The sequence below is a fragment of the Dermacentor andersoni genome, chromosome 11 (genome assembly GCF_023375885.2).
Source record: "Dermacentor andersoni chromosome 11, qqDerAnde1_hic_scaffold, whole genome shotgun sequence".
NCBI classification, from domain to species: Eukaryota; Metazoa; Arthropoda; class Arachnida; order Ixodida; family Ixodidae; genus Dermacentor; species Dermacentor andersoni.
Genome location: NC_092824.1, coordinates 28172920 through 28200583, shown reverse-complemented (window position 1 = coordinate 28200583; position 27664 = coordinate 28172920). Strand labels below are relative to the sequence as shown.

General features: G+C 43.5%; 1 protein-coding gene across 3 annotated transcripts; it reads left to right on the top strand.

Moving 5' to 3' along the window:
• Positions 1–6848: 6848 nt before the first annotated feature.
• LOC129381446 (uncharacterized) lies at positions 6849–19289 on the top strand. Of its 3 annotated transcripts, none has more exons than XM_072285332.1 (6): positions 6849–7004; positions 8880–8956; positions 10668–10784; positions 11995–12068; positions 13412–13556; positions 17113–19289. In XM_072285332.1, the coding sequence occupies exons 1-6, from the start codon at positions 6883–6885 to the stop codon at positions 17364–17366; spliced, it is 789 nt and encodes a 262-aa protein (XP_072141433.1). In that variant the 5' UTR covers positions 6849–6882; the 3' UTR covers positions 17367–19289. The 3 variants fall into 3 exon arrangements, with proteins under 3 accessions (XP_072141433.1, XP_072141432.1, XP_072141434.1); XM_072285331.1 differs by having other exon boundaries at positions 10668–10794; XM_072285333.1 differs by lacking the exon at positions 17113–19289 and having other exon boundaries at positions 10668–10794; positions 13412–13608.
• The last annotated feature ends 8375 nt before the right edge of the window (positions 19290–27664 follow it).

Genomic DNA, 27664 nt, shown 5'->3' with positions numbered 1-27664 from the left:
CTAGAGGTTTTTCTCAATGCATTCAATATATTAGTTTTCTCTTTGCCTCTTATATTCTTAACGAAGATCTTTGTTGTATGAAATAAACTAAGCTGATGACAGTAGTGCGTCTATAAAATTGAAATAGCTTGAAGCTTCACTATGTGATATGTCCTCCTTCTATAAAATTTTTAGTTATTCTTCTGTTATTGTGGTAGAATCTGCGTTAGGTCTAAATTGCAGATTTTATCCCCAAGGAAGTCGAATGTTTTGAGTAGGCGTGCTCTCTATATACAGCTGTAAAATCTTAGTCTGATATCACAAACGCATCCGAGCCAGAAATGACATGACAAGTAAGATTCAGGTTTTATGTATATTGGCGCGCGCACTTGTATATCTCTTTACTTTGAACACGTTTGAACCGCTAGCAAATTTTAAGTTACTGCTCAGCGCATAAACGAGAAGAGAGGGGGTTGACCAAGGGGCCCGATTTTTATTAGTCATATCATAAGAAGCCAAGAAACACTGACACCAAGGACAACATAGGAGAAATTAGATGTGTTTAATAAATGAAATGAAGAAACGATAAATTAATGGAAATCAAAGTGGATGACAAAACAACTTACCGCAGGTGGGAACCGAACCCACAACCTTCGCGTTTCGCGAAGGTTGGGGGTTCTACTCCCAGGGTTCTACTCAGACACATAAATACCCAAGAAAGTGGATGGGGGAAACAGAGCCGCGGTAGCTCAATTGGTAGAGCATCGCACGCGAAATGCGTAGGTTGTGGGTTCGGTTCCCACCTGCAGCGAGTTGTTTTTTCATCCACTTTGATTTCCATTCATTTATCGTTTCTTCATTTCATTTATTAAACACATGTAATTTCCCCTATGTTGTCCTTGGTGTCAGTGTTTGTTGGCTTCTTATGATATGCTGAGCGCATGACATGCCTGCATGTATCAGAACATTCTCGAACTTTCTCGGTGGTTGTCTGTTTTGTCTAAGTTGAAGTTGAATCTTTTGCGATCAAGTTGTACGTGCGACGCGAATGGAGATGTGCATTCTAAAAGGCGTGCAAGCTCCAGTGATGACGGTGGAACCTTCGACGAATCACGTGGGAATAGCCGACGCTCATTAAACACTAACCATGTTATGGATGATCGACGGATGTATCCGGCTCCATCTTTCTGCCCGAGTATAACTTCTTTTCTCGGTTCAGTCTCGCCTAATAAAGAGTATTTTGTCACCTAATGTTCTTGCTACAGTGTCGCCCTTGCAAAATGTTATTAGAGTGCCTAGAGAAATTCTCTAGACTACTTATAGACCAGCTTGCCTTTCTATAGATTTGCTCTTTTGGTTATTCAAAGCGTTCAGACTGTCTATAGACGAAAGTCCACGAGGTTTCTATTTATTTTTGTATCTTCTCGCTCTATACCATTATATCTCATTTCATATCGCATTCTATCCCGTCTACTGCCCCTAGACTCTGTGTCGCCACCTTAACATCTGCAAATTTGCTCGACGCACTGCTGCTACCCAACTAAAGTTATTCGTTCAACTCGTTTCTTTTTTTGTTACTCGCGCACTGACCACTTGATCAGCTTTTCTAACACCAAAAACACATGCAGCTTACGATAGCTATGGCTTCTGTTCTGCTTCTCTGAAGGTTCCCTAACCTCTCCGTCCCACAACACCCTCCAACGTCCTTTTTCTTCTTTCTTCCCTTTTTTTTTCTGCTACCTTCCTAGTGTTATACTCTCGTCCCGTCGTCTTAGAAATGAAGCCACAGCGCTCATTTAATTTTCACTCTCTCCCTTTACAGCCAGCTAACACCGACAACGACCACCAGTGACATCACCCAAGTAACCTGTAAAAATAGGAACTGCAAACAATGAGAAACGCGCCTTTGACGCCCCTTTTGAAACGTTGGCCAGCCTTTCTGAGACATCTTATCCTTGTGTACCTTTATACGACACTCTGTGTTTGTGAAATAACTTTTAGAAGCACACTCTTCGCAGTAGCCATGCCTGTTAACACTGCCTCTTGAATCAAAAACGTTGCTTTCATGTTAAAAAAATGGAAAGACAGAATACTCTGAACCACTTCTACCATATTCGAATATTTGGTTGGAGCACGTAAGCGTTAGAGCAACTTTTCTCAAGTATTCACATTATTTTCGAGTGGTCCTTCGTTGTCCATATCATGCTAGGAATTCGGTTTTAAAGATGCAAAACGCCAATATATCCCCACAAACTGCCTGGTAAGCTCAACATAACAAGTAACGAATAGACAATAATTTTACAATAACTACTATAGGGAACTCTCGCGCTAGCGTCCACGGAAGCTGCAATGGGCGCGGACCAGCCAGCATGGGAATTATGGAAAGTGCATGGATTTGCCTCGACTTCGTCCTTCTGGCTTGAAACGACTTCGTAACGCACGCACGCATCAACATGAATTTATCGCGGGCAACCTAGTGCCTTAAGGCCATTGTCGCGTTTCTATTTGGCCACGTCGACACGCTGAAGCACTGCAATGAGTAGCAATTGTGCGCATTCGCAGCGTCCTCACCACTTAGAAAAGCATAGATAACTCTGAAATTTGCGATAATAAATGCATACAAAGCGCAATCAACGAATCCACAAGAACGTCTGAATCCAAAAGCACGAAGATCAGACAAATCCATGTGCTTCGCATCATTCCTATGAAGGCTCAGCGACTGCAGCGCCAGAGTTCCTTGTAGTATATTGTAGGAAACACTATGGAATAAACCCAGCTTGTTTCACTGTGTGAGCGAACGCACGTATAGAAATTTTGAAAACCTTTTGCAACTTCTTCCGAAGTCGAAGCTCGTTAATCAACACGCATCTCACGACAAAACAATGCATGTGCTTTTGCAAAAAGCGGGATCCGCACCAGTATTTCTCTGGAAGTATACAAACCGACTTCTCTAGACCAAGAAATTTTACTAAGAAAGAAAACCCGTAATTCTTCACTCTCACGTTAGCCTAAATGGTTAACATCGGTGTAGGATGACAGAAAGCGCGAATTGTTTTCGCGTAAATGTGCTAATGCGTGCACCGAAGTTTCTCAAAAGTGTAGAAAAAATGGTTCCTGTGTTGCTGTAAGTGTAGCCTGTCTGTGTATTGGGATGCTTCTTCAATTTACTTCTAGGGATGTTGCAGTAACCAGGGAAAGCCAAGGATACCAGCAATGGGTCTGCAACCTGTACAGCGGCGTTTGCATCCGTTCGTCTGATTTGCAAATGCATCGTATCACGTGCTTCATCAAGAGGACTTGCATATGCGAGTAACGCGATGCATCGTTCGACTCGCGTGCGACGGCATTCATCGCACATGCCACAATAGCATCTGACGCTTCCAAAGAACGTTCAAAATCTTAAGCCTGCATATTGCTAAGAGGCAATATCGGTGCCGCATGTGTGTCTCTTATTTGGGCGGGAAAGATAGCCTGTAGACGGACATTTCAGTGTGACGCGTCGTAACTATGTGTACTGCGCTGCTGACTTGTTAACCATGCGCCGAGTGCAGATCTTTTTGAGCATGAAATAGAAAGACCGTTAGGTAATGGTCGATGCGTCCAGGAATTCTCTCGTCCATAGTTCCCGCAGAACGTACGACACTGCGGAAAAATCAATCTCGAATTTCATGGCACGCCTGAATTTTAATAATAAGCATTCCTGTTAAATGTAGCGCACATTTTCCTAGCATCTTTCTAACCGTTTTCGTGGGCAAAACGACACCTCCCAGATATAACGAAAAGAGTGCTTGCCTTTCGCACGTGATGTCACAAGCGTCACTTTTCGCAGTGCGCAGTAAATATAGGCGACGGACCGCTGGTTTGGGAACACAAATTTTTGTGATCGTGACATGTCGTACCTCCAGTCTACATTTAAAGGGAAACTTTCTATGTCTCACTGATTCGTCAGTGAGCGCCGAAAACGCACTGCAGGAAAGCCAACTTACACATCTGCGTTGAACACTACTGTTTACATTCGCAGTACCGCACCAGCGACGACTGGCCGGCCGGTCAGTGCCTGATAACGCCGCAAAGCGACGAGCGCTCAGCAAGAGTAGCGCATGCGCACAAAGTTCACTGGAAGCGCAAGCTTTGTCTGCTAGGCATAACGCCACCCCTGTCGCAATTAGGTGAACTTCCCTGCTTATCGGTAGCAGCAAGTGCGCGTGAACACGGGCTCGCCTTAGGATGAGCAAAAATAAATCAAAGCCCTTTTCTTAAAGAAAAATGGTTCAACGCCACGCTACCCAGAAGAACTATATATATATTCACAGAAGAAGAGTGGCAAGTGCGAAGCATTTGCAGTTCTTCATTTCTAGGAAGTAGGAAGGCAGCACTGCAATCTGTTGATAACAGAACAAAGTGAGCGCCCCCCGTCAGGCGATAAGAACTACGTGCTTCATTCGAACAGAGCCCGAGAGTCCGAAGAATTAAATTAAATTATGGGGTTCTACGTGCTAAAACCACTTTCTGATTATGAGGCACGCCGTAGTGGAGGACTCCGGAAATTTCAACCGCCACCTGGGGTTCTTTAACGTGAACCTAAATCTAAGTACACGGGTGTTTTCGCATTTCGCCCCCATCGAAATGTGGCCGCCGTGGCCGGGATTCGATCTTGTGACCTAGTGCTCAGCAGCCCAACACCAGCCAGAAGAATTGTCACATCTGGTAATCATACGCTACTCAGTGCTAACTTATTTTGCATACGTCTTCAACTTTCGCAAGTCTTTACAGGAGCAACCATTCCTCCCTTGCAAGCTGGGCGCTTCACTTTGACGAAAGCATAACCCCACAAGGGCGAAAGCATAATAAACCCCACAAGGGTGACCCAGGCATAGACCTGTTTATGCACGGTCAACAAGTGCCTAAGGTACATAGAATCAGGATCCTGGGTCTGCACATCGAATGTTACCTAGATGTGCGTTTTACACTGAACCTCCTCGATAAGCAAATAAAACAAATCTCAGGACTAGTTCCGGATTGCGTCAGGCAATCACGGCCTGTCTGAAAGGGACACCATACAAATGATTGAAGCTGTGGTGGTTAGTCGCTTCGCCTACCACCTCCCGTATCACCACCTCACTGAAAAACAAATGGATCAGGCTAATCGTCTAATCAGGCGGGCGACCCGCCGTGGTTGCTCAGTGGCTATGATGTTATGCTGCTGAGCACGAGGTCGCGGGATCGAATCCCGGCCACGGCGGCCGCATTTCGATGGGGGCGAAATGCGAAAACACCCGTGTGCTTAGATTTAGGTGCACGTTAAAGAACCCCAGGTGGTCGAAATTTCCGGAGTCCCCCACTACGGCTTGCCTCATAATCAGAAAGTGGTTTTGGCACGTAAAACCCCATAATTTATTTTTTTCAGGCTGGCGGTTAAGACGCCACTGAGCCTGCCAATGCGCGCTAGCACTATCCGCCTCCTACAGACAGGTCTCTATAAATACCGTCAAAGAAATCATAGAGGCACAGAGGAGTAATCAACTTCTCCGCCTCACCCGAACCCCCACTGTGCGAAGCCTACTCGGAACTCTGTGGTGTGAGCCAGGTGGCACGATCCCCATAGAAGAGCCGTTGTTCCCCATTCCTATAAGACTCGCAGCAAACATGCAACTCAAACCGTTGCCACGAAGCATGACTTTGCACCGCTATCCGGGCCGACGTGGGGCGCGGGCTGATTACTTCACCCGACGTTACCAAAATCGCGAAGACGTCCTCTATGTCGACGCCGTGGTCGGTCCACTCACAGGAATGGTCACTGCGGCTGCCATGACGGAGGACGGACGCATTACCATTTCTGCATCGATTAAAACAGCGCGCACAGATGTGGCTGAGGGGGTCGCATTAGTCCTCGCAGTGGCGCATACGGCTGAGGATTCTACCATTACAGAAATCTGCACCGATTCCCAAAGTGCATACCGTTACTTCCTTCAAGGCGTAGCACCTAAGATGGTCACACACATTTGACAAAACTTTCCTTCGCTTCCCCACCAGGTGACTATCACGTGGGTACCTGGGCATGAGTGCGTCCCCGGGAACGAGCGTGTTATTGCGCATGACCGAGGTCTTTCCCTCCAGACTCTGGACGACCACTCACCCAACCCCATGGAAGAATCAGGAGAGGGGATCTGCACCTACCACCAGATTACCACATTTTACAGGGATCATAGACGAGATCTACCTCCCCCTTACCATTCCTTTACCGCCCATCAGAGTTCAATCTGCTGCCAGATCCAGTTCAAAGCATTTATTTCTCCGTATCTGACACACTTATTTTACCCTCATCTTTAGAATCCTCAATGTACCACCTGCCGAGTGCCCCTGGCAGATGCTTTCCACTGTTTGTGAGGCTGCCCCAAGACCATGTCGGTAGAGCCCATTCCCAACCCTTCCCTTTCCTCGTGGGAGGTCGCTCTTCGGCCACTTGCCCGGATGACCAGCTCTGGCTGGTGCACCGTGCTTGCCTACAGATGTCGACCAGGGGGCTCCCGGACATCTAGGGGCCCAACCACATTTAAATAGATCAAATGAAGTTTTATCCATCCATCCATCTATCCTAACGTCACGTGAACGCTTTTTCTTTTTGGAAGTGAGGGCTAGTTCGTTTAAATGATTTGGCGAAAAGCTAGAAAGGGTTATCGGGGTGCCTCTGTTAGCATTCAAAGATCTGCAGTTTAGCGTTAAACTAGCGGCGCACTCTATCGTCTCCTTTTTGGAAGATATGCGATGTCATTTTATTCAAAATCCCGAAGTGCGGAAAGAGTCATTTGCTTTCGCTATGGGCGCTCGGTGCTCATGCGCGGTGATTCAACATCCCGCAGTGGCGAATACGTACCAGACCGTTAAAGTATCGTAACACAAGGCATGGCTGAAAAAAGAAGCAACGTATACACGCCTCCTGTGTTCAGCTTCACGGACGAAGCAACCCCCAGTGCAAGACGTGACGATACTCAGGACGTTTCATCTACTCTGCGCGCCTACACAACGTGAGCTTTACCACTTGTAAATTTTTAATTGAATACTGTCACTCGCAGAGGCAACGCAGAATGAAGGCTTTAACTGCTAGGCATTTTTTCTCACCTAAAACGTGTCTTTGTTGACGGCCAACTTGAGCGTTAAAATCCGTGACTTTCTTGGATACAAACGCGTCGTTGAACGGGTGGTGAGAAAATATTGTCAAGTTAAGCGCCAAGTCAGCTATTTAGCGCTTTGGGCAAGACTTGTCACAACGTGAAGCGAGTTTATTTAACAAGGAAAATATTTTTCGTTTGTCTGATTATTCCACTACACACACCCCACTGGGTGTTGTAAATCAGTCCCTGGTGCAATTCCGGATGTGACCGTCGTAATTTGATGAAAGCGCACTGCAAAAAGGCTCGCGTTTACCTGCATTTAGGTGCTCGTCAAAGAAGCCCCGGGCGGTGGTAAATATTTACGCGCCGCACCCCTTGTGTGACATCATTTATGAGGTCATGGCTATTCAACGAAAAACCTTATAATTATTCATTTTAAGCGAACTGCACAATTGCATTGCCAAGCCGGTAAGTAATTTCTGCAATTTTCCAAATAAAAAACACTGTGACCAACGATATGTATTTCCTGCATAAAGCTATATTATCACGAAACATAAGCGTAGTGGAGGATAAGCCACAGGTCTGTTTAAAACGATTGCTGGTCCATTTGCCTGTGTTGCCTAAGGGCGACAAATACGTATAAAAGAGAAAACGTACTGTTTCCCAAGTTGACCGATTTCCCGCTTGGAGTAGTTTGGTCGATGAAATCACTTTAGTATTTCTTCTTTCGAGGGTTGTTCTACCACTAAAATTTTTACCTGAGTTCCATAAATAGTTCTTAAAAGACGAAACTTGGGCGGCTTTATACAACAGCGATAAGTAAGTGGAAAGTCATGCTATTCCACGATAGTCATTACCATATGTGAACAACAGAAATAGGACGTCGCTTTTCATCTTCGCTCTTGCTGAGCATTGTGTCTGTCATCAGACATTTTTCATGCTGTTCTGACAACAAACTTGATCTTTCAAGAAATTCTCGGATAGGCAGATGCGAGTAGCACTGTAGAAGCAAACATACCGTCGCTTGCTGAGAACTGTTTATGAAATCAATCCTCGTTGATCATCAATTCATTCGAATTCGTCTTTTCGTTCTGGATTCTTCCAATTAAGGCTCGGCTAGACAGCAGAAATCTGTATTGTATATAGGGCAAGCCACGTAAGCCCATAATTTCAAATATTACCTAGACTACAATATAGTCCTCATAGCTCCTCGATCCATGAGTGATGAATCTAATTAGCGTGAAAACGCCATATCCACGACGGCGATGCCGAACTACAACAGGCAAGAGGGAAGTACAACTGGCCATTTTTCAAATATGACCACTGGCTTGAATGATAATCGCACAAACCATCCACAAACTCTAATTTTTATGCTTCAACCTGTTTTATTATATCAATGAAAAATGTTCCATGGAGCAAAATATTTTATTCCGAAATTGTTAGGATTCTGCTACTGTGGCAAGTGGAGCATGCATCTTATATAGCGAACTGTATACGGAGGCAATATAGCCGTTGTATGTGCTCCAAGAGTTAAGCTGACAATGTTCGTTCAAGCCAATGTAGGTGGCGCTTCGAGTGTGTTGAATGAGTGCCTTGCAACGAATATCCCCTTGTGCTCTTTGTCCTATGCCAGCCAGCACAATCTGCGTTTAGTGAGAACGAAACATTGCAATTACCGTGTTAACAAAGCAGTAGTTTGCTTTTCTAAACATTCTTTTAACAAAACATCATTTCAAGTTTGTTAGTCCCAGCTGTCAATATCTAACACGCATACTTTTACTATTGCAGCACTTCTGAAGACGCCTGGCCTTACCAGTGGATCACGCAACAGCAGCCAATAATGGATGGGACTAAAAACGTCGACAGTATGTAGGCGATGGCCATTTGCCTTTAGCGCAAACAGGGGCGAAAAAACTATGCATAGAAAGGCAGGGAGGTTAACCAGAGGCAGTTACGTGTGGCTACCCTGCACGCGGGTGAGGAGCAGGGCGGATAAGAAGAGGAAAAAGCGGAAGAGGAAGATAGCGGGAGAGTCAAACGAGAATGTGGTGAGGGGTGGTGTTCCTAAAGTTTATCTTGAAGGCCTGCAAACCGCAAGAACCTTATTAACGCGAGTAAGGCCTTCTGCGTGGATGTTATTTCAGAATATTGACCTAAAACCTTTAGTTCTCACTGTGGACGATCGTCCAACTGGTCCAGTACTGTGTCTCCGGCCGCTATATCGCGGGCAGAAATAGATAACGTGTGCGAGTGCCTCATCGCTGCTGCTGAATGTGTCGAAACGTGGGTGTGTTGGCCATTCAAATAAGGAAGACATATAAGTTTACAAATGCAACGCTTACCCACTGGCGGTACAGTATGGTCTTTTCACGTCGTGGTAATCTAGGCGGTAGATGCATCCATACATCCGAGACAACCAACGTAGACGATACATGGTGAAGATATTAGAATCCCACAGGAGTAACGAAGATTCACGAGAAATCAATCGCAGCCAAGCCGCAACGTTTGTTAGCAAAAGTGGAATGAAGCAAACATGGCAGATAGCCCCTACGTCTACTGTGGCAGCGGTGTATTAATTGCGTGCAAGCAGGCACTTCACCAGCCTCGCCAAGGTGGTTTCCGAAAAAGCCAGCTTAAGTCTGTCCTTAGTAAAAAAATTTGTGATCATGTGAATACATGCAAATGATACAAAAATATGCACTTCAAGTTTCGGAACGAATTCTCATATCAGCGAATTGCGAATGCACGCTCCAAGGTGGTCGCGTTAGTAGCCGAGACTGTTCGTTCCATGCCGTGATCAATGCACTCAAAATTGAAATTAGCGCGTGTGGTTCGGTCTACCATTTCATTTGCCAAGCAGAATCTCTGTGGGTCTGTCGCGCTACCACCATGACACTTTTTTCCTTGAACCAATCAAACTTAGTAGACAAAGAAATTGTTTTGATACTGTCACGTGGTGCTGACGTTGAAGAAAACAGTAGCAATACTGTGAACGACAAAACTAACTTTTATTGAGCGAACCTGTGCCCACAAAACAGGCTACACTTATAGAACAACGATAGCGGCGAACACGGTCACCGATCGTCGAAAATCAGATCAACGGGTCAAGCGCGTCGGCTTTTATACATCAATCGTCGAATGTTCCAGACTAATCACTGGGACCCGCGTGTTTTCCACAAATGTCTACACTATTCGCATCGCGCATACATGCAATCAGATTACACAACGTTGGGTGACGGACCACAGACGGAACAATCGATAACATTCCAGAAACTTCCTATACATGCAGGCGCGTCCTTCGCTGCGTGATAACGTTTGTTAAGTGGTGAAACGTGGTCACCCAAGAAAGATAAACATGTACACGTGTCAATACGAATGCAGAGTGTGATGTGAAATTGGAGCGGCGTTTCAGACGTTTATACCTGGGGGTCGTAACATCGCTGTTATGTTTTAGGCATATAGAAATGACAAAGCTTCTTTCCTGGCACCTTCTATCAAAACAATATATTCTTTTCACATGAATTTCCCTTGCACCGTGGCAAATTAACACCTGTGGTGTGCTTTTGTATCGTACAGGTGTCACTGACAATGGTGGCACAAGCTGCCTGCCGCTGTGGTCCCGCAGAAGCATTGATCGCACACGGCCCAGTGGAAGCTGCGTAGGCATGGTTCAAGCGTCACCCAACATAAAAGGTGGGACCACGTGAGTGCACATTTAGATAACGTTATTGCAAAAGAACACAGAGACAAGGATGGCTACCCGCTGAGCAATCATGTATGTACTCACTAATCTTTGCCGGGGAGGGCTGGCTCAGATGCGAGCAGTCACTGCATCAGCAATTTTGTGTGTTCGGTAAGCGGAGCTGGAGTTAACGTACGTACTAGTTGCAAGAACGCGAGTGGACAAGGAGAAAGTAAAAAAAAAATTTACGCAGCATATTGCACTCCTGTTATGCGTGAAGGCACACTTTCAGGTAGGCTACCTTGCTTACTCAATCCCCCTTGTGGAATATATGAACATAGTGAGGACCAAGAGGTTCATCTAAAAGAAAGCACGTAAAAAGAAACACAGGATGTCCAAGTTTACCGAGGCGGTGTAGCGTGGGTGCGCAGGCAGCAAGAAAAGTGGACGAAAGTAATCCCAACATCCACACTACGGCTTGCCTCATAGTCGGATCCTAATTTTGGTACAAAAACGGCAGCATTTAGTTCTTTATATGTTAAATAGTTTCACCTCCATCAAATGTTTCAGAAGGCACTAAGTTATGCAGTTGCTGAGCCTCATATAAGGCAGAAAAATAACATGAGATGGTGTCAAAATGCCAAGTAATATATTGCGTAATCGTACCATTTCTTTTTCTGTTAAAAATGCCTTCCCTATCATTACTGATCTCAAAGTACATATGCTTTTAAATTTAGCCTCCCGTGCAGAGAATGCTGGCGCTTTGGTATGCAATGGCTTCCGGCTCCCCTGAAGTGTGCTACGCGAATCACGTGTAACGGGGACGGCGTCAGCAAATGTTTGTTATAGGTCAAGCACCTGTAGTCTGCCGGTGCTCCCCATAATACAATCTTATTGATCGCGTACATTGCTGGTCATTATTGTTACTTTATTATTTCACTTTAGTATAGTTCTGATATCATGCTATAGATGTAACAGTTCCCACCTTCCACATAAGTCCAAGGCCTTTCTCATTTAGAGCTCCTAGATAGCAGTATATTCCCTCAATGCAATGCGTCTGTTTGCCTGAGGGATTCTGGACGCAAACGTTTCCACAAGGGCACTTGTCCTCGTGAGTTGCGACCCCTTTTCTAAACATCCACTTCGACTGCAATATTTGTTGTACCACTGTTCACCAGCTCACGTCTTACTCTTCATGTGCATATTTGTATTGTTTTGCAGAATACCTGGGACTACCAGTGCTGACCAATGGAACACGCAGTACCCCACGACTGACGGCACATCCGGCGTCTCCGGTAGGCTAGGGAATGTTTTCAGCCGTTAGTATACCCCGCCTCGCCTTCAGGGAAATTGAGGAATCTAGCGTTTGCTATCGAGCACCACGCATTTAAACAGCATGACTGAATGAATTCTGGGGTTTTACCTGTCACAACCAAAATTCATCATGATGCAGGCCGTTCTAGGGGCTTCGGATTAATTTTGACCACGAGAGGACGTTTCCAGTGCCCTTAATGTGAAACAGCATCGCCGCTGGCTCATGTAATTAAGGAAATGTCGTTCGTGTACCTCTTAGTTATTCCCTTGGGCTAAACATTTCTTGCTTCCGTTAAGTCATTTTATTGCTAAGAATTCTTTGCCTCATTCAATGGTCGCTAACAACCTAAGAATGGAGTGCAAGATCCGCCCGCAAGACCCAAGTATAACCACCTTTGCACACTGAAAGCCAAGACGGCTGGGATCCGCTCGCACCTTGCTGAACTTGCCGTGCTAATGAAAATGCCAAGGTAATCGAAGGTATAACTGATTAAATTTCCCAAGGTTCAGGCTTCGACATATCAGCAATGGCACAGTCACTTATGTACGGTGAAAATATCCATTTTAAAAGCGCAACGTTGTTTGATCTCACGAAGTAAGCGAACCGAAGTGGATGGCGCATTCATGAAACTTGTGTTTGAGCTTCGTTTGTAGGCGACTATAAGCACTTTGCGCTACATAGGTAAGTGGGTAGGCAGGCCGGCTATGTACGCTCTTATCTAGCGCTGTTTAAATGAAAATGATTGTGTCCGCGATGACAGAACCGCTACTGTGGTGTCGGGCACAGCAGCCTGGCACTGTAGCCATTACACCACAGTTAAACAAAAGAGCGAATGCTCTTCCGAAAACCTTCCGCATTGAGGAAATCTAAGAGAATGAGCATCCATTACCGGTGAGGCACCGTCCTGAACATTTTTACAGCACCACGCTAGTATGTAGCAATTCGTCCCTGCAGGCATTTTATATTGGGTTGTATCAGATGCATCACCAACGTCTCATGCCGAGTAGGTTATCTTAGAGCTATTTCATTGTCGAAGCGCGACGAGAAGCGAGGAAACAAACAACAGGCATTTCAATATCAACCAAGCGCCGGTTTAGGCAGAAGTGACCCCGTAATAAAACAATGAACCCCTCCCAAAACACATGTTTGTTTTCTTCGTCCAAACTATGTTGTGTTTTCAGGTGTTTGTTGCTTAAGCTTTGAGGATCACTTGAGACGGCAGCAGAGCTGTCAGTTTCTTCTTAATTCTTGCGCGTTCATATCACGGAATGCTCCAGCCACGTGACTTGTCGCCCAGTGGGAAATTGGCCCCTCTGATTTCAGGGCATACAGACAATCCTGAAAATAGAAGCACCAGTTTCCCACTGCCAGTCTACAGCAGCAGCAGTGCCGGCAGCGATAACGCAGTGGCCAGCACAAGCCGCGCGGGCATGGAGGAAGCATCGGGTGCACTGGGAAAAGAAGCTAGGTGAGCCAAAATTTTGCAAGAACTCCTTTCGATAGAACAACTCACTCAGGTGACAGGGAATTCCGTCTATGGCTCGTTGATGCTTACACTGAAGTACTTTTGCGAGGGATTCAAGTTCTGACCATTCAAATAAATCGTGTGAGGATGCGCTCCTAAATATAAAACATCAAATATTGCAAAATATGGAAAACCGTTTATACACGGTAGGCTTATTTCTGGACTTGCGTAAGGCTTTTGACGGCGTAAATCACGGTATACTTCTGTGCAAACTTTGACTACGGTATACGTGGTACAGCATTAGAGTTAATGAGAAGTTACTTAACGGATCGTTACCAGTTTGTTTCATATAGTCAAGCCACTTCCTCACTTCTCAAAATGCAGACTGGCGTGCCACAGGGATCCATACTTGGTCCTATATTATTTAATCTTTATATCAATGACCTTCCTAACATTTCTTCCTCACCTAATATCACCATGTACGCAGACAATACTAATCTTTTCATTGCAAATTCTTCCTTGCAATGCATACAAAAAGAAATAAATGATTATTTAAATTTATTATCTGACTGGCTGTACATCAACAAACTACAACTGAATGTCAACAAAACCAAATATATAAAATTTAGACCGATAAGCAAGCCATTGCCTGTTAATATAACTGTTCTATTTCAAGCAAAGAGGCTAGAACAAGTAACAACGCAAAAGTTTTTGGGAGTATGGTTCCAAGAAAACCTCTCCTAGAACAATCATGTCAATAAGCGTTGCAATGATCTTAGCAAAGTAGTAGGCTGTATGTATAAAATAGGTGATCTAATACCTTTATGGCTAAAGAAAGCAATATACTACGCCCTTTTTTACTCGAAGCTAACTTATTGTGTCTTGACCTGGGGAACAACTACAACAAAAAAATATGATAAGTTATTTAGCTTGCAAAAACGAGTAGTCCGAATTTTTGAAAACTACTATGGTAGGCCGCGTGACTTACCTACACACAACCTCTTCGGCAAACATTTATTGATCCGAGCAAATCAAGTATTTTATTATAGATTACTCTTACATATAAAAAAACACAGGCTCCATGTTGTCAGCATAACCACTTCTCTTCGATACCCATTACGTTATCAAATCAAGAAAATACCATTCACGCGTACTAACTACGGACGTCAGGATATAAGCTATCAAATACCAAGGCTACTAAACATTGTTGAGCAAAAAATTGATTTCTGTGAGCCTAATTTTAAGCAATGTATAAAAACCCTACTGATACATTATCAAATTATTTACACATAAATTGCTCTCACACTAAATTTTGTTGATGCACTATTTATGTATTCCTTAATCTGCGCGGTAATGTGATTGCACAAACAAAAATTGAAGCATAAATGTCTTTTTCACATAGTCATTGTATAATGTACACATTATCTTGTTTATTTGTATTTTCTACATCGCACTTGCTTGTTTCTTGTTATAGTTGCTTTTTTCGTACATTGGATCATCATGTAAGCCGAACGCACTTAGGAGCAAGAGCCCCTCTCAGGCCAAATGGCCTTTAGCTCTTGTTTCCCCTTTCTGTAATGAAGAAAGGAAATAAACTTCAAACTTGAACTCCAAAAAAATGCCTTATATCAGCTGCTGTTCACACAGTATGACGCTGGCCTAAACAGGAAGCTTTAGCTCAAAATCTACTACCTATGTACATGGGAAAGGAGAAATCAGTTTTTTCGACAATACACTGCACCAGCATTAGTAAAGTTTGTGGCACTTAAAAAAAATATGCTATTAGTGTACTTCGAGCAGTTCCGTTTTTGTGTGATGTCATACACAAGTAGAAAGTGAGAAACGCAAGCATCAGATTACACCTTTTCAAATCGGCAATAAAAGCAATGCGAGGATTATATCAACTGCACCAAATAACAAAGGTAAAGTGCACTAAATAAATATTTAAGACAGTACTCCTAAATATGCTATTTCATGAGTATATATTTTGGAAATCCTTATCACGTAGTAACAATTTCACGCGAAGTGCAATAGTGTTTCAAACAAAGTTGGCCCTTGAGCAATATCCAAATGATGCAGCTAATAGAACTTCGCTAGCTATATTTTTCGCGAAGTTCCATTTGTAAATTTTATGCTTTTGTTCTTTTGATTCTTCGCAATCTTAGAATTTTTTGCATGGAATAAAACAAGTCGTCAACATTATTATTGATAGAGTTGACGAAATTGAATTGTTTCAATCAAATGAAATTTTTATTGCAATCCCCGAGCAAGGCAACAAAGAATTCTGCACCGAGATCTAAATGGGTTTTCTAGAAACAGCACTTTCACTGTAGTGGCTTGCTAAAAAGTTTCCTAATGTTTATGTATTTATTTATTTAGCTAGCCGTAAGTTGTTCATTAGATCATTTGCTCTCAATAATGGCCAAGCTGCCATGATTAGAAACTACGTACGTGTTAACACCACACGAGTTGAACCACACCATAAGGTTGTATGACTCGTCTTAACAACGGTAACAAGAACCAATGTGCGTATACAAATAAACAGATTACCGCAACAATAGCGCACAATGTTCATGTAGAGCTTAGTGTAAATATTTCTATAGAGCAACAGATAAGAGGGAAGATACATTAAGCGCAGGCATCTTTGCTCTACAGCCCGTTTTATTTTTTTCTCACCTAAATGGTACGAAAGATGGCATACCAACAATGATTTGACTCAACGCTTGCATACATGATTACCTGACCGAGAAAAATGCTGTCTGCCATGGACAGAAGAGAGAAATGCAGGTTGTTTTACACCAACGTTAGTTCTAAAGAACATTGTAATGCATATTTTCCTAACGATATAAAGAAGCAAGAAGGGACACTCCTTCGGCGACATATTTCATCTATTTTGCGTCAAAAAACTGAAGTATTTGAGACATCGGTGATCGCTTCACACGGGGGAAGACGTTATCTATGCGTCAGCAGCTCCATGCATTAGGCAGCAACGGTGTAACGTCTCCGCCTTCACATGTTAGAGAAGTGTATCATGCTTCAGTACTTCTTTTTAACTATGAAAATAAGAGGCCTCGTAAAAACGTAGAAGCATTTTACCTGATGCAAAACAGTTATTTTTCTCGCCGAATGTGAGACTGCCAGGGGCACATTTCAGGAGTTTTCCCTGAATTCTCCTTTCGGGCATGTTGAAGGCGTACGTCTATTTTCAATGTCTAGACCGGCTTAATTTCTTATCTAACATTCACTTGCAGGCATTTCCGCTCACCTCCACCTGTTTTATGTATGTTTTGCATGATGAAATAAGTAAAGCATGGTTTTGTATTGCTTGCAACTCGAACGAAGATGGTTCTCATCATCAACTTTAGCAACAACAACAACGATAAAGCACGAGTGTTCAATTTCTGCCAATCAATAGCCCAGAATGAGCGCTAACTTTAAATGCAGCCTCTAGTGCAGCCTCTAAATGTAGCATCTATTTTGTCAGCCTCTATGTTGCCGAATTTTCTTTTTCTCCTCCCATAACAAGAATCGCCCCCTTTTAGCTCCTTTGTTCGTCTAGTTGCAGGAATGTTACTGGAACCAGAGGAAGAGAACTGCAAGAGTTGTGTGGTGTCTCTGGAAATGTTCCCAGCGGAAGGAATGCCTTACACGGGTATACCATTGAACACACGGCCGACACAGCCAATATTTACAAAGCGTCAGATGAATCATCTGCGAAGCAGTCGAAGTTTGCAGAACATTGCCGCAAGCGTTCTAGGGAAGACCACAAATTCGAAAGCTGTGGTAAACTGTTCCCTTGGGGTTCTCTTCTAGTTCGACATTACCGCACGCACACCGACGAGAGACTGTACAAATGCGAGATATGTGATAAATCATTTCGTCGTTCTGATCACCTAGATGTGCATACGCGCATTCATACAGACGAGAGACCCTACAAATGCGAAATATGCGATACATCATTTTCGGACCCATCGACTTTTCGTAGACACCAGCTCACTCACACTGACGAGAGACCCCATGTCTGCCACAAATGTACTAAAGCATTCAAAATCAAACAAGCTCTCAAACGTCATCTCAATTTGCATTGTAGATACCGAGCTTTCGTTTGCGGTGCATGTAATCTATCCTTTATGGATAAAGCAGGTCTCAGTCATCACCGTCAAATCATGCACGGGGATAAAAGCACCGTATGAGTGTACGCATTGTGGATTTCGTTTCACTGAGAAAGAAACCCTCGATGAGCATCTGTGTCTGTGTAATAAGTGCTACTTATGTGGAAATTCATATGAAGAAGATCAACTGATCACACACCTCGTTAGGCATAGGGGTGAGCAGCCGCAATATTCTGACAAGTTCGCAAGTTAGGTAAATCACCCGCGGCATTCGCATAATAACGCGAGTGGGAGACTGTGCAGAGAAACAACGCTAACATTCTTTCATAGGCGTGAGCAATTACCGGAACACATCATGTGCAGAGACCGGCTTTTTTTGACATTTGAAACGGCTGAGTAAAACGCTGCTTTCTTATAAATTAAGAGAGAAGAAGTCGTCGCCAGAATTTTCTCATTCTTCAATCTCGAAGTATAGTCAAGGTCCTGGTCAGCGCTCACTGTTTGAAGAACTAAGTTCTTCGCGATCATAGATTTAGGAAACTGATTTCAAGACAAACCTTGATGGGCTACGAGTGCATTGTTTGTGCAACTAGAAGCTTGAAATGTCCGTAGATGATTGTTGACAGCTCGTATAAATAGAGTAGTGCTTTGTGGAACTGTTTTTTGCAGTGTAATAGAAAACTTTTAATTACCCATCATATTGGTGCTTCTGTTTGAATAAAAGAAAACACGTATCATTAGGAACCATTTAAAAAGTAGGGACTGTTTTTTATTGTTAACTAAAAAGCAATATCTGCCATCATTTTCGGTTCTTTAGCCAGGTTGCCTTCGACAGACAATACTTTTAGGGGCTTTTACAAAAGCATAGTCACACTGTATGCATAGGAACATTTATTTCTTGTAGCGCTTTCGCAATGCTTTGAATATTTTGGGTCTCTTTGGCGTTTGTATGCTTACCGAAGTATTCGTTACACCATTCATTACCGAATTGTTCGTTATAAACTAAGCTGATGACAGCAGTCAGACTTTTACATTCAAATAATTATGAGCTTCCTTATACGATATGCACTCCATGTACAAAATCTTTCGTTATTGTTTTATCCTGGTAGAACCTGTGTCAGTTTTAAGGGGCAGTTTTTAATCACTTGGAAGTCGCATGTTTTGACTCGGCCTGCTCTCTAGTTAAAGCTTTGAAATCTTAGTCTGATATGACAAACGCCTCCGTGCAACCAATGACATGTCAAGTAAGATGCAGTTGCTATAGGTATTAACACGCGTACTTGTGTATCTGTTTACATTGAACCCGTTTAAACCACTAACAAATCTTAAGTTACTGCTCAGTGCATGACGAGCCTTCATATATAACAACATTCTCGAACTTTCTTGTCGATCATTTTTGATTACCTTTTGTAATGATATTGTACGCGCGCCACCAATAGAGATGTGCACCGTTAGAGGCGCGTGAGCACCAGCGATGACGGTGCAATCTTCGATGAATCACGTGGGAATAGCCGACGCTGATTAGGCACAAACCACTTTTTCGATGATCAGCGCGTATGCCCGGCACTGGCCTTCTGCCCGAATATTACCTCTTTTGTTAGTTCCGTTACACCAAATAAAAAGTATTTCGTGACTCAAAGTTCTTGCTACTGTGTTGTTCGCCGTTACAACAACGTGATATCTCGTTGTGACCGTATACACCCTACTAGCCGTGAATACACCCTGCAAGCTCAATTCACACCAGCAACCAGAAACTTACTCCTCCCCCCCCCCCCGGGTACCCTATAGACGCAACAGTAATGTCAAGGATATTCATGTATATGCCAGAATAAGGACGAAGACAACACCCGGCGCCTGTGGCCGCCCCAGGAGCTCTACATGCAAACATATCGAAGCGTTGGAGTATCTTCGCAAGGTAGCTTCTAGTTTCGCCTGCACGTCAAGCAACGTAGTCTACTCTCTAGAATGTGACAATTGTGACGTACAATAAATATGCGAGACTGGACAAACAATTCATACAAGACTCCACGGCCACCGCAGCGATACAAAACAAAATTTATATAAAACAGCTGCTAACCACTTGAATGAACATAACCATACATTCGATTAATCCAGAATCCACACATTACACAATAATTTCCGTTCAACTTGTGACAGTAAATCTGCCGAATGGTCCCTCACACATGCTTAAATGTATATCCTGGAAAGGAATAAATTCGGCGCGTCGCAGCTTAGAATCGTTAAAACAGTAACTTATACAGAAAATTCTTATGTCTATAAATGCATAACACGCGCGCTGCCCCCATCTAACCTCGATTCTTAACGTCGCCTAATTGTCCGTTTCCATATCTTCCTTGCTTCTCCCTTACAAATCGATTTCATATTATATTCAGCCCCAATTCACATATACCCAGCATTCGAGCTCTTTTCCCATGTACACCGGCCCCCTCCCGATTTTTCTGCGGTGACCCCTCAACTTGTTCCTAGGTTTTTTTCTTTATCCGTTCTCGCTCTTTCTTTTCATCTTCCCTTTTTTAAATTGTTTAAACACTCGCCGACACATTCCAAAGTTCCAGACGCCAGAATACCTTTTTCGGCGCGTCGACCACACAGGGTCGTGGCATTTATGTATATCACCGTTGCAACCCCTACACCAACGTATTGAAGCTAACGTCCTATGAATAACCACGCCGCTACCTTCAAAATACCGCGTCCATTGCCGCAAGAACCTGTGTCGCCATCTTAGCAACTACAAAATTACCCAACGCGCTGCTGCGATATTGTGACAGATCGTCTATGCAGCGTGCTTCCTTACGCAACAAAAACAGACCTGATTGCCGCCATGAAATAATGAGTAAATGAAAAGCTTTATTTAGTGTGCTTTTTCAGTGCATGCGCCGGGTGGAAGTAAGTAAGGACTGTCTGAGACGTAAGCGTGTTCAAATCCCATGTTGATGCTCACTATGTTGTATTTCTAGTGCAACATGGGGAAGCGGCTGCCAATATAAATGGCACGCCATAGCCAGCACAATATAGAAGAATAGCTTCAAACGGCCAACGCCTCACCTTCCCTCGATTTGTTCGGAGAATTCAGTCTCGTTTTATGTGGTGGCACTTCTTTTATACCGTCACCATATTCATTGTGCTATGAATGCGCGAGTAAATCACGCCTCTGCGACTTGCGATTTAAATGACTGCGAGAAAAGTGGCCTTGAATGCGCACATGGCGAGAGCACTAAGGTATATGTAAACTGGTTAGGGAAGCTTTCATAGAAGCCCATATGTCCAGAAAATGGCGGCTCGTTGCAACCGTTGCCATCTACGTATCAGTGGGGGGGACACTAAAAGCAAGCAAAAAATGAAAAATAAAGAAAGTGACGTCACATCCGAAAATGGCAGTGACATCTATACCTTACGCTGCTTGGAGCGAATGTTTGAATTCCTTAAACGTCTAACATTTGGACCGCCATGCTAGTACTTATTGTTCTTTTGAGCCTGAGGCAGGCTTGGAATTTGCCTCAGCATAAGCGCCAGCGGATTATTAAACTATGAGAGTGGCGTAAGTCTTAATGTGAACTTAATTAGGCCGTTATTGGCGGCAATTGCTTCAGCAGGTTGCTTAGGAAGGTGATCAAATAGGATGGAAGTAAATGGCAGTATCATGGAGGTTAGAAAAGCAACTTTAATTTCATTCTTCCAGAATAAGGCAACCGATATAATTAACAAAGCCAAACATATTTCAATGGATGAAATGTGCTTTGACCAGCACAGAGTCGTAATGCATAGCAACATATACCAAATATTTTCGTAGGATTCGCAATGCCGTGCGACACCATTCATATTCATATCCAACAGTTCGCAGACAAGACAACATAGTTAAGAAAGCAATCGACTTACTAATTTTGCTGCGCGTCGTACACTATGTGCACGTGCTACGGAGAGTGAACGAACATAACGCGACGTTTCCTCGATGAGCGTCCATCATTTATCGTCACGACGACACACAGCGCGTCGGATGCCGCAGCGTGAACTTTTCCGATAACAGAAAGCCTCCACTCATACGTTTCCCCAATGAATGCGATGCGTTGGGTCACGCAAAATTTAAAGTGACGCGCACGTGATACTTTCAACAAACACGCAAGGAAATATGGAAAGAAATCTTAAATGAAACCGCCGTGTTCAAGTGAGCAACGCCATTCAGCCGGACCTAATAGGTGCTTTGCGCAGTGACGTCTTGCGCAAGATTCGTGGGTTTATAGGTGTCACAAACAAAGAATTATTAAATTGCGAAATGCAAGGAAATTACCAGTTGTTCTTTTAGTACACAAAAATATTTGAAACGGATTATTTACTCGTATTTGTTTAATTTCAGACCGTCATGTACAGATTTTCCGTGGACGCTGGCGAAAAGGCAAATATATGCCTGACAAAGCATCAGCTGTATGAACAAAAGAAGTTTAACTATTTTCACATAGGTTTTCTAATTGTACTGTCTGTGCCTTGGATCGAATTGAATTGCAATCTTGGGCTTTACGTACCAAAACCGTGACTTGATTACGAGGCACGCCGCAGTGTGGGACTCCAGATTAAATCTGACCACGAGGGGATATTTATGTTCCCCCAAAGTTTTTCGGACGGACGGACGGACGGGCGGATAGATAAAAATATAATAAACCAAGTTTCGATACGAAATTGTGGTTTTTATATATCCAACAACATATTTGGGAATCGTACCCGTTGTAAGTACTCTACAGTTAAGCTGGAAGGGCTCGCACAAGTCAAGGTGACGTTTACAATTTATTAGATGAATGCCCTACACCAGATATTGCCCCGAGTGCGACATTCGTCCTATGTAGCCAGTATGTGTGTCTTTAGTGAGAACGAAACATTGCAAGAAGCGCGCTTAACCAAATGCTGCTTTGGTTTTTCCCAACTTTCTTCCATTAAAACATAATTTCAGCTTTTTTGTCACAGCTCTAAGCGCCTAAGACCATTGCCTTTACTAACTGAAGGATTTTTGACGACGCCTGATGTTACCAGTGGAACACGCATCACAGGTCATAACTGTCGGGAATTACAACGTCGACGGTACGTAGCTGACGGCCATTCGCCTTTACATCAAACAAACATGGGAGAGATCCATACTTCTACCGTGGCAGTGGTGCATTTATTGTGCATAAAAATGTTCTTAACCAGGGCCGCCAAGTATGTTTCCGCACGAGCCGCCTTATCACTGTCCTTAGTAAGAAATTTGTGCAGATAAGAATGCATACAAATTCATGCCTAATGTATGCAGTTGAAGTTTTCGAATGAGTTTGTTCTCCTATCGGTGAACAACGAAGGTACGTTCCTAGGTGATCGGCGCAGAAGCCGAGACTGTACATTCCATGCACCGAACAAATCCCCAGTAGTTGTAGAACAATCATCGAGCGCTCATTTCAATTTTATTTGCCAAGCAAAATCTCGGCGCGTACAGCGCGCTAAAACCACGAAAGTTTTTCTCTTAAATCGATGAAACATTGTTGACCAAAATGACGTTTTCGTAGCCACCGTGGTTGCTCAGTGGATTTCCCACTGATCTGCTAAGCGCGAGCTCGCGGGATCAAATCCCGGTTGCTGCGGCCGCACCTCGATGGTACCGTGCACTCCGGGCACGTTAGAAAAGCTCCAGTTGGCTTAAAACAATCCGATGGCTTTGGAACCTACTTATTACAACAGAATTTCATTAACCCGCCGTGGTTGCTCAGTGGCTATGGTGTTAGGCTGCTGAGCACGAGGTCGCGGGATCGAATCCCGGCCACGGCGGCCGCATTTCAATGGGGGTGAAATGCGAAAACACCCGTGTACTTAGATTTAGGTGCACGTTAAAGAACCCCAGGTGGTCGAAATTTCCGGAGTCCTCCACTACGGCGTGCCTCATAATCAGAAAGTGGTTTTGGCACGTAAAACCCCATAATTTAATTTTTTTTTTAGAATTTCATTAAACAACGATTTGATGTGAATGTATAGGAATGTCTGCAGTTAGGGAGGCGATTAAGACGTCTATATTGGAGCGTCATAACAGTACTGTCATGTCTTCGGCACGAATGTGACAATAGCTCACGTATAGCATGTTATCAGCAGCCGGCGTATCCCGCTTCGGCCTACGGCACTAGTTAGGGCATGCAATTTGGAACAAGCCAAAATGGTCTATATTGATGCGTTGGGTTCTTTTATGCCAACCAGGCAAAGCAACAGCCGCATAAGCAACATTCAAAATTTCAGGAAAAAGAAACGCAAAGAGCTACAACATTCGGTGTTAACAGACAACCATAGCACAGACAGTTGACGTTGTTTTCATTTATGGATAACTTTGCTACGCCCATGTGTAACTGAATGGTTTGCTTTTGCGAGCAGTGTGAGTCAAAGGGTAGAAGTGGCATAAGCCAGGGCTTCTCCCTTCCTGTGTTGATTAAATTTCTGTACATGTTTTTCCCTGAAGGAATGTGGTATCCAACAATTAAGAGATTAGATTTAGGTGCACGTTAAAGAACCCCAGGTGGTCAAAATTTCCGGAGTCCTCCACTACGGCGTGCCTCACAATCAGAAACTGGTTTTGGCACGTAAACCCCCCCCCCCCCCCCCAAAAAAAAAAAAAACATTTAAGATGAACGCAAGGTGCCAACGGAGCCAGTATCAAGGTTGATCAAAATTTCTACAGATTTTTTGCCGTGACACGAACGTGCCATCCCAGAATTCACATACATTCGAAGCCGATGGAGCCGGCATAGCAACGAACACTGCGCTCTTGCAATGTAACAAAGCCTCCGTGAATGCTCCGTGATTTTACATAACTTTAATTTGATTTTGCAAAGGTAACTCGACACGTGCAAGCAGCGTTCAAATGATCCTGCCGTAAAATGTCCGCACCTCAGGTCTTTATTCTGACACTTTATTTTTCCCATTTAGTAATGCAAGTGTTCATTGCTTCTTTGCAAAATAAATTTCCTTATCTACCGCGAAGCTTCATTCAGCATCAAGATAGGACGTCTTAATGGTTTTTACCGCGACAAGCGGACTAGGAACAGGTGGCAGATTAGTGGAAACCACAAAAGCGCCGCCATACTTCTACGATAGCAATTTATAAAGGTAAAGGTATTCAAAATATTATTCAAATACATTCATTCACAAGCAGCACGCACGTGAGGAGAACGTGTAAAAAAGATCGTCGATATTTGGGAAAGACCAGATTATTTTTTATAACATTCTTATGTAGAACGCTAATAGATATTTAACCATTATATATTAAATATTCATTTATCGTCTCATTTATTGGTTCATTGAAACATTTATTAGAAATGATGGTCTGTGGCCTAAAATGGCGGTAACAGATATGTGGAAGGAAGGATGCGTGCCTCCTTTAGAGGTCGGGTGTGCGTGTTCCCAAGGGTGGCTGTGGCAGGACTAGAGCAGATCCTATGTTTGAGATTGGCGTTTATCGCCGTGCAGTCAGGGCATCCCCCAGGATGAAAGCCGAGGACACCACTAGATGGCGGATGAACGTGTTTTTCTAGGGCTCTGTGGTGGCACTCAAACATTTTTTTGTACATGCTTTCAGCTTGCTTCTATTTTTCATTTGCAGTTTTTTTAGCTTTTAAATAGTAACTTGCTTGTTCTCTCTTTCTTTTCTTTTTTCCTCTTGCGAGTGTGTTTCGTGTATATTTTGCAGGATAGTCAGAGTGCCCATTAGCGCCACGTGTATGAACACGTACAAGCGTGTGGGACATTAAGTATTTACTGTCTTTTAATAGTAGTTTGAAAGTGGCAAGACTATTAGATATTAGTGGTCTTGGTGTGGTGTGTGCATTGCTATAGGGAATATCGCTTTGGTAGGACAGTGGGAGCGTGGTAGCGTGTTTGAACACGTGCGAACACGTGCCATACTTTAAATATGTGCAGTACTCATGATTTTGAAAACATTACTGATAATTATTTTGTGGCATATTAAAGACAGATCTTGTGCGTCTCGGCATTTTCTAGAAGGCATGTGCTTTGAAAGCTTCGGTGTTTGACTACGTGAAACCTTAGTGCAGCGCATGGCAAGAAAGTCGGTAAAACGTGTGGTGTGCGGGGAGTCCCGCAAGGTAAACGACGGGAAGGATAAGAATGGAGATTAAATCAGTTCAAACGCAGACGCCATGATGTCGATGCTAGGCTAAAGAAAATGGAGGATTTCCAGTAAGAGCTTGTGAAACATATGGAAGAACTCAAAAATGAGCTAAATATTGAGCCTGGTGCACGGAAAACGGTGGAAAAAGGACATCAAGCAGCCGAAGAAAAGCTGAAAAGGGCCGCTATCGCGAACGAGTATGGTCTTGACTACAGAAGAAGTCTGCTGACGTGATAGGGCAGGCCGCGTCAGGAAAGCACGTGGAATGCGTGTAACGTGTGACGCGGATAACTGCAATGAGCTGCACCTTCCTTGAGGTGACCAAAAAGGAAAAGCAGGAACGCAGGGGCCAATGCCCCTTATCAACTCCGGCTCACGCGGAAAAGGATGACAAAGGAAAGCAGGCAGAGGTCCCGGCAGTATAAGAGAGTGAAAAGGTGATTGCAATAAAACAAAATAGGAGGTATATAAAAGAGATAGTACAAGCCTGCGCTTCAACCTCCAGTAACGATAATGATAACATGGAACAGTTTTATGCAGACGTTGAACTGGCGATGAGAATAGTACAAACTGAGTATACTGTATTCATGGGTGACTTCAATGCAAAAGCAGGCAAAAAGCAGGCTGGTGAACAAGCAAACGAAAACAGCGGCATCGATTCTAGGAGCACTAGAGGAGAGGTGTTGTTAGAATTCGTGGAAAGGAATAAGCGTTGAACAATGAACACCCTCTCGAGGATGCATAGCAACAGAAAATTGGACCTGGAAAAGCTCTAATGCTGAAACAAGAAATGAAATAGATCTCGTACTTTCTGCCGATCCCAACATAGAGTAGGTTGTAGAAGTGTTAGGTAAAGTGCAGTGACGAATCGTCCGTTAGGTGTAGGATTCACCTCAATATGAAGGGATAAAGAGCAAGATTGGTCGAGAAGCAACTGACCAACCTGGATGCAGTAAGAGTAAAATCAAACCAATTCAGGCTTGTACTTGCAAATATGCAGCCCTAAAACAGAGAGATGGTGATGACATATTGCTAATGAATCCAACCCCAACTAGGCTGCTTTCAGGAGCAGCAATTGAAATGGAAGTAAGTTATCAAGACAACCCAATAGGTAAGATCTCCAAAGTAAGAAAGGACGTAACAAAAAACGACAAAGAATGAGAGCGTCCTACTAAAGAAGTCAGATAGAATTCGCGAAACTGTCAAAACTCATCAATAAAGAGAGGGTTAGAGATGTTAGATATAATAGCGTGTGAGAGAGTGAGGAAGCAGTAAAATATGGTCGCAGCATGAAATCAATGAGAAGAACACTTGGCATAGGACAAGCCAAGAAATATGTACTGAAAGATAAACACAGTAATATCATCAGCTATTCCATAGACATAGTAAAATAACCGAAAAAATTCTATGCATACCCAGAGCTCCTACGGCACGTCCTTTCAAAGTAATAATGAATAGGTTACAGGTGCTCCATCTATAACTAGCGATAAAACTAGAAGGACGTTGCAAAACATTAAACGTGAAAAACCCCCAGGATAAGGTAGAATAAACGTCGTTTATTCAATGATGTGGTTGACATCATGCTCGAAAAGGCTGCGTCTCGCGACTTCAAGAGTTCCAGAGAACTGGTAGAATGCCAACAATAAACTAATGCACAAGAAGAAAGACGTTAAAGAATTGAAAAAAAATCAGGCCCATTACCTTACTTCCAGTATTCGACTTAATATTCACCAAGAAAATTTCGAATCGAATAAAGGCAGGATTTTACTTCAGGTAATAAAGAGAGTAGGCTGGCTTCAGAAAGGCATGCTGTGTAATGGATCACATTCATGTCGTCGATCAGGTAACTG